The following is a 7,572-nucleotide window of genomic DNA, read 5'->3' on the forward strand; positions in this document are numbered from 1 at the left end:
TCCTACTGCATTAGGAGAGACCATTTTATGAATGTATGGAAACAAATTTGTGACTGGGGCAATCTGGTGGTCTCCGACAGACTGGCGACCTGCCCAGGGTGTACCCCGCCTCTCGCCCGGAACGTTAGCTGGAGATAGGTACCAGCAACCCTCCCGACCCCAATAAGGGACAAGGGTAAAGAAAATGAATGGATCCATCCATCCATCTATGGTGGTGGCAATCTGGTGGTTCTGCTTTTGATGTTGACGTATTTTTGATAACAAACAGCAGTGTTTATTTTTGTGTTTAAGGCTGTCATAAATAAAAATGTAAGATAAATCATATGAGTTACATCCAAGTAGCCCACTAGGGGGCAGCAGGCCTCCGACCAGCAGGTGTTCTTCCTGCATAACAGCCATATTCAGCTGGTCCCTCTTTCAGGTATCAATTCATTTCAGTTCAGGTTACCTATAAAGCACCAATTCACAACACATGTCATCTCAAGGCACTTCACACGCACGCACGCACGCACACACACACACACACACACACAAAACAATAACTGACGCCACTGACTACCACTAAAGAGATCAAAATAAGTACTGTAGGCTTATTTCCATAAGTGTTCTAGGAGTAAATACAGTAAATAAAAGTAATTATTTGAAACAAACATATCGAACATAGAAAATGGCAAAAATCCTTTGAATCGGAATTGAAAACTGAAATCACATTTATAACCTCCAATTGCCAATAAAGCAATCGGAAGTTACATGACTCGACATTATATTGAGTCGCATAATGTCCGTCACATTATGTGACTCAAAGATGGCATACTAATAAATGCAATAAATAAGATGTTTTTGAACCTTATTTTAAAAAAAAATATTTGCTGCTCACAATGAAATAAAATACAACATTAAAGATTAAAATATTATACTGTCCAATAAAAAAAAATTAATACAGGAATGTGGTCTTAGTGAAAAGTATGTTTAATACTTGCTTAATTTTTCAAAAGTTACTTTTAATCTGAAAAACAAAACAAAAACAACAAAAACGATAGGAACGTATGCTGTTTAAAATATGAGAGCGCAGCAGAGTCTGGGTGCTAATGCAGCATCCCGGATGTAGGGAAGCAACATCCAGTCATCGTACGTACTGGAAGCCGTCATCCATACACTCGCAGCTACGTAGGCTGACATCCACCGAGAGGACTGGTGAGGAGGAGGAGGAGTAGGAGGAGGAGGAGGAGGAAGAAGAAGAGGAGGAGAAAGAGGAGATGTCTGTGACGGTCTCTGTGTTTGTGTTCTCCTGGGCGGACTGTGCTCCTCTCCGCATCCCCGGCCCCAGAGACGCTCCGTTCGGAAGAGACGCCTTCAGTCCGGCTTCTTCTCGCAGCGTCGCGCGGCTTCACCGGCCATCCTAACCAGATGCTCTCCGCCGGACCGGACCCGCTCAGTTTCACGCCGACCTACCCCAGCGGAGCCTGAGCTCGAAGGATGCAGGTGAAAAGCCAGATCTGCACCGAGAGGAGCAGCACGGACGATCAAGAGCAGGATGACAACCAGAAGAAGACCTCCTGCTTTTCCAACATCAAGATTTTCCTGGTGGCGGAATGCGCGCTCATGCTGGCACAGGGCACCGTGGGCGCCTATCTGGTGAGTTCAGACATGTCCGTCTGATGACGGGGGGTCACGGGCAGAACGATGCGTCGCCTCATCCGGTGCCATATTATTCCCCATCCCATTACCATAATGGCATCCTTCAGTAAACACGGCTATTGATTGATGGCTTGCTGCTTCACCCGTCAGGGCCTGCTTGTGTGTGCGTGTTTTTTTTTATTGTGTGTGTGTGAGTGTGTGTGACACCAGACAGCGTCACAGCGCCAGTGTGCTCCACGTTGTTTGGAGAACATATCTCTATGCGTCTGTGGACAGTGTGGAAGCAGGTTATGAAATCCGGGGTTCGTCCATTCCTACCGGCTCTTGCTGCTCTGAAATGCATCGGTAAATAATACAGGAGGCCTTTAACACACACAGGCCCAGGAGATGACGTGATCTCCACAACACAAGACACGAGATTTTTTTTTTCCTCATTAACACCACATTTCCTTTGACAGAGCCTCTCCCCAGCCCCTCTCATTGCTCTGGTATTAATAGATCAGCAGCAGCATTTGTTCCAAGTAGTGAAGAAAATGGTAAAAAAAAAAAAAAAAAAAAAAAAAGGAGGAGAGTTTATGACCTCTGGCAGAATTCATATTTCATCCAATCCAAAATCTCCGATGTCATTTTAAGTTGTAAGTGAAGCCTCATCCTCTCCAATGGATCATCTAACCACTTCCTGGAAGTTGCTTTTGTGATTTTTTAGTTTTTATTTTTGGTTTGTCCTCTGATAGCTTTCGACATAGTCTGATTACTGTACTGCCTGTTCGGTGCAAGGGTTTATTGAGGACAAGGACACTTTTTTTTTTTTGTAGCCGTTTCAATGCATGCTGAAGTATAAATTATTAGAACTGATGCATGTTCAGCATGACAACAGGGCAGGACTGTCCAAACTTTTTGTAACATGAGCCTAAATTGTTAAAATTAGTCCTGAGCCACAAAAACAGCATCTCTTTTGTTATGAAAAATGCAACAACAGTTCTTTTGGAAAAACAAACTAAATACACAATATCTTTTTTAGACATATTTTAGACTACAAGAACATGATATGTGTCCCTTTTTTTGTTGTTGTTTTTCTTTTTTAGTCTAGTTAATACTTTCAAGTAAAAGTTACTGGCTGTTTGAGGTGCTGTGTATTATCATGTTACATGGAATGAAAAGAAAAATGTGGTAATTAAAAGATAGATTGTGTGTTGCTTAAGTTTTCTAGTTTTCACTTTAGTTTGTTTTAAGCATATCACCATCAACAGTCTGCACTGAAGTTCTAAGCTAACACACCTAAACTGGTTTAGTTTCATTGTTGTGCAATAACTGGAATGACTTAAGGTAATGGGTTTCCACACAATGTTCTAGTAAAGTCAACTATTTAAAGTTACTAGTGTGGTGAAATAAATCTGTGCTATGAATTTTGGACAAGGGCCACAAATAGTCCCTGGGATGCACTTTGGAGACCCCAGATTTATGATGTCTTATTCCACAATGCTGGCGTGTATTTCAGTAAGATGACATCCTATCACATGTTCTTACTGTAGTGTAATATATGTCCAGGACTGACACGATAACTCATTTAGATGATAAATTGTCCCAGAAGTTATTGCGATTACTGACAATGTTGTTTCGAGACCATTTTCATGTAATATAATGGTAACGGTATAGTCACACAAGAACACATTCCCAAAGACCAATAAACTTTAAATTCTATTGAACATTTAACACTGGAACTGGAAAACATTTTAGATATCCAAAAATAAATAGACACAACAACAGGAGCAACAAATAAAATTAATTTTGAAGTCTGAAAGACAAAATTGTCCTTCAAAAAACGAGTTGGCTGAGACCAATGGACAAGATTTAAGACTTTAGTTATCCAGATTTTGGTAGAAAGAGAGAGAGAAAAGAGAAAAATGAAAATCATGCAAATGGAACTTATTGTGCTTGCTGTAATTGATCAGCGAGGCTGCCGAGACCATCATACTACCACCACTATGTTTGAATCTTGACGTAATGTTCTAAGTAGTGCAGTGTTAGTTTTATGCCATAATGGGACACAATTAGCAAAAAGATCCACTTCTATCTCATCAATCCATATAGTTTATCCCCCGAATGTGTCCGGGATCATCAATATGTTTTTTGACAAATATGAGACAAGCCATTGTGTTCTTTTTGGTCAGTAGTGGATTTGCCGTTTGAACTCTTCTATTGAGGCAAGTTCACTGAAACGTGCCTCAGAAACGATTCAGTTTCTGACTGCTGAATCGTAAACACCATTCTTACCTGAGGCAAGTGAGGCTTGAAGGAGATTTCTGAGTGACCTCCTGGATGAATTATTGATGGATTTTAGCAGCAATTTTGGCAGACTTGTCACTCCTAAGAAGGTTCACCACTGTTCTCTGGATAATGGCTCTCACTGTGGTTCATTGTAACCCCAAAGCCTTAGAAATGGCTTTCTAACCCTTTCCTAAAATGACAAAACTTGCTCCTTTTCTCACTGATTTTCTCGATTAGATTGTGGTTAAGTCTTATTCAAGACTTTGATCTAATCTTTAATCTTCTAATTGAACTAATATTAAAAACAACTCCTGACCTGCCAGCAAGGTTCCCAAGCTACACACTACTGCATACTGAACTTAGCGTAATTTTACTGCATGTCACAAAATATGTTCTTATTGAAAAGCATTCAATTCGACTTGAAAATACATTCTATGAATAATTACTAATGAACATTTACTATGGTTAAATACACAGAGACTGTGTGTGATAAAGTCGCAAGAATGGTTCTGGCTAACACCTGTAACACTCATTGTTTATCTGTTTTCCTGCTAGGTAAGTGTTCTGACGACTCTTGAGAGACGTTTTAACCTCCAGAGTGCCGATGTGGGTGTCATTGCCAGCAGCTTTGAAATTGGCAACCTGGCCCTGATCCTGTTTGTCAGCTACTTCGGCGCCAAGGCCCACCGACCCCGGCTGATTGGCTGTGGGGGGGTTGTTATGGCATTGGGGGCTCTGCTCTCAGCTCTACCAGAGTTTTTGACTCATCAGTATGAGTACGAGGCAGGGGACTCATGGCATGCCGAGGACGGCAGGGTCATCTGCTCCAACAAAACCAGGTCAGAGAATCGGGACTCTGGTTTTAACTGCGGCAACCGAGCCAACACCAACATGATGTACCTTCTGCTCATCGGAGCTCAGGTTCTGCTCGGCATCGGGGCCACTCCCGTCCAGCCTCTGGGAGTGTCGTACATTGATGACCATGTCCACAAAAAGGACTCTTCATTGTATATAGGTGAGTCACTCTAAGGGTGCGAAATGATAGTCAAGTGTTCATTTTGGTACGCGATGGGATTGTAAGGTACATAAAAATATTAGTCTAAAACTGGATCAAAGTTTTTTCTGGTGGGTCTTGTACTTTTGACACCTGTCCTTTCATCTTCCTACGAAGTCGTAAACATTGAGAGGAATTCCAAGGCATTGCCTTGATATATACAGGGTAGACTGTATCCCACCTCCCAAATGACATTCCTATGACTGTAGACTAGGCCCTAATCCATTTAATCCATTTTCTGGTCCATCCCATCATTACTCATGATTGAGACCGCAAGGCACTTGAACTCTTCCAACATGAGGTAAAGACTGACCCCTGACTCAGAGGAAGGACTCAACTAGGGCTAAATAATTATTTTAGTAGTTGAGTAATATATCTATTATAATTGTAGTGGCTGTTTCCAGCTGAGATGTTCGAGGCCGTGGCATTGTGAAGTGCCAATTCGGTTTTGCAGTACCCGCACTGAGCTGGGCTATCTTTTCTATTTAGCTTAAAGAGATTCAACACTTTTGACACTTTTAGTCTATTTCTTGGTGATGCTTCTTTCTGTTCCTCGCCGTATAGCTGCTATTAGCACTTAGCCTTCGTCAACAGCTCACTAGCAGAAGTGAGAGCGCAACACAAATAATTATCCATCCGAAACACAAGGCGCTAATTGTTAAAACATAACTTAACATAACATAATTTTGAAAATCGAAGGTCCTCCGATGAATCACTACAGCCTTAGACTCAACCTCTCACCTGTTGGGAACCTCAATTTCAGACTCAGGGGAGCTGACACTCATCCTGCCTATGTACACTGATTGTGGAGAATCAGTGATTGATTATTACAACCTTGTTGCTTCATGGTTATATGGAAGCGAAAGAAAAAAAAGAAAAAAATTCTTCATTAAATTCTGAGTAGTGTTTTATGCCTGTTTTGTTCTGGAGAAGAACTGTGTTTTTAATAGTCCCCAGAGCTAGAAGCAGCAGCGCCTGATGGGTCCCCTTAGGTGCTTTTACAGTTTGACACAGACGCCGTGTGATGCTGCCAGCATTGGATGCTGATCACACACCTGCAGCTTTATGACTTAAAAGGTCGTGTGACAAGCTGCATCATCATCGCCGTGCCGGACGTAGCCATCAGCAAATCGATGCACATTATCAGAAACTGCTCAGGTAGATTTTGGCCTTCCTGCTTCCTTTTCAGGAGCATAAATTGTGTGAAGGAAATCTGCATCACCGCACCGGCTGCGGCAGCCAGGACTGATGTGTCAGGGCAGGTTGGTTTTATAACGTTGGCGCCCGATTCTAAGTTTACCATCTGCTGTGTGTGCAAAATGAGGAAAATTGTTTCCTAGCCTTTAGACTGCATTTTGTTTATGTGGCAACCACAGCTAAAGCTATACATGTCCTGCTCTTAGAAGGTAGCAGGGATCAGCGTGGAGCTGCCTCAGAGTTGGATGTTTTTGCCTCCAGTAGCAAAATGGGGTTACACGAGGTCTTAAAACACTGCTCATGTTGCCTTTTCTTTTATGATTTTTTTTTTATTCAAGCCTCTTTACTCTGATACCACAAAAGGAAATCCTTTGTAACCAACTGCTTTCAGAAGTCAGCTAATTGGTTAATTATAGATTTAGTGATGCACGATATATCAGTGCTAATATCGGTATCGGCTGATATTGGTCATTTTTTAACATATCGATATCGTCCCAATACATAAACTGAGCAGATATTTACAACCAGTATTTATTTCCATCTTGTTGCTGTTTGTTTCTGCAGGTGAAGAGGAGGAGGAAGGTCATGTGATATTTTTTTGGCCATGTGACAACGTTATAAGGGACGATAAAAAATTTATTACATCCTTTTTAGGTAACTGTATAACTGCGGCTGTGTTTCACAGTAATCATAACCACACAAACACAAATAATCCTCTTGGGAAAAAAAAAGTTGTAAAGCGCTTCTTTATGGCACCAGCCATATAAAGATGTGGTGATTTTCATCACGGTAGTTTTTGGTACTTATTTATGCTTTCATTGAAGAAACAGTGGAAAAAATATTAACCCTATTTTGAGAAAAATAATTTGGAGCAATGGTTTCCTTCCAGCTCATTTGTGTTGACCAGAAAGGTGGTTCCACGAGGCACGGAGTCTGGAAGTCTAAAGATATAACTGCTTTCAATAGCTTTTTCCATGTAAAAGCTACTGAAGTCCATTTTATGGTTTTCTTTTACTGCACAATTATGGGAGGTACTGTAAGTTGGGAAAAATAGTGGAACATTCTGCACAGGCAAAGTTAGAAAGAATATTGTGTCTTGTACTTTGCTTGCAGTCATATAGTTTAGGTTCCCAGGAGGAAAGCACTTTCTGCGAACATCAGCAAACTTTCCCAGGCTGGCAGTAGAGCATTGACTTACAGTAACAACTAGGAGGCTGACATAACGTGCATAATAGGCTGTCTGTCAACGTTACCTAGGTAACAGTCGAGAGACAGTGCTGTGTGCCATTCCCATTCTTCATGCAGCTCAGCAGCCTGCCATTAGCGGATAGCCATCAGAGTAAGTAGACAGAAAGAAAGAAAGAAAGAAAGAAAGAAAGAAAGAAAGAAAGAAAGAAAGAAAGAAAGAAAGAAAG

At 41.4% G+C, this 7,572-nt stretch overlaps 1 protein-coding gene across 1 annotated transcript in view; it reads left to right on the forward strand.

Moving 5' to 3' along the window:
* Positions 1-971: 971 nt before the first annotated feature.
* The window catches only part of LOC106962066 (solute carrier organic anion transporter family member 3A1-like), a 29,471-nt gene continuing 22,870 nt past the window's right edge, over positions 972-7,572 (forward strand). The window contains exons 1-2 of the mRNA XM_015056222.1: positions 972-1,635; positions 4,462-4,921. Coding sequence (XP_014911708.1) covers positions 1,477-1,635; positions 4,462-4,921 — 619 coding nt within the window. The 5' untranslated portion in view covers positions 972-1,476. The remainder of the gene's footprint in view (positions 1,636-4,461; positions 4,922-7,572) is intronic.

Source organism: Poecilia latipinna, unplaced genomic scaffold, assembly GCF_001443285.1.
Source record: "Poecilia latipinna isolate Pla-1442-1.1 unplaced genomic scaffold, P_latipinna-1.0 Scaffold1366, whole genome shotgun sequence".
NCBI lineage: Eukaryota > Metazoa > Chordata > Actinopteri > Cyprinodontiformes > Poeciliidae > Poecilia > Poecilia latipinna.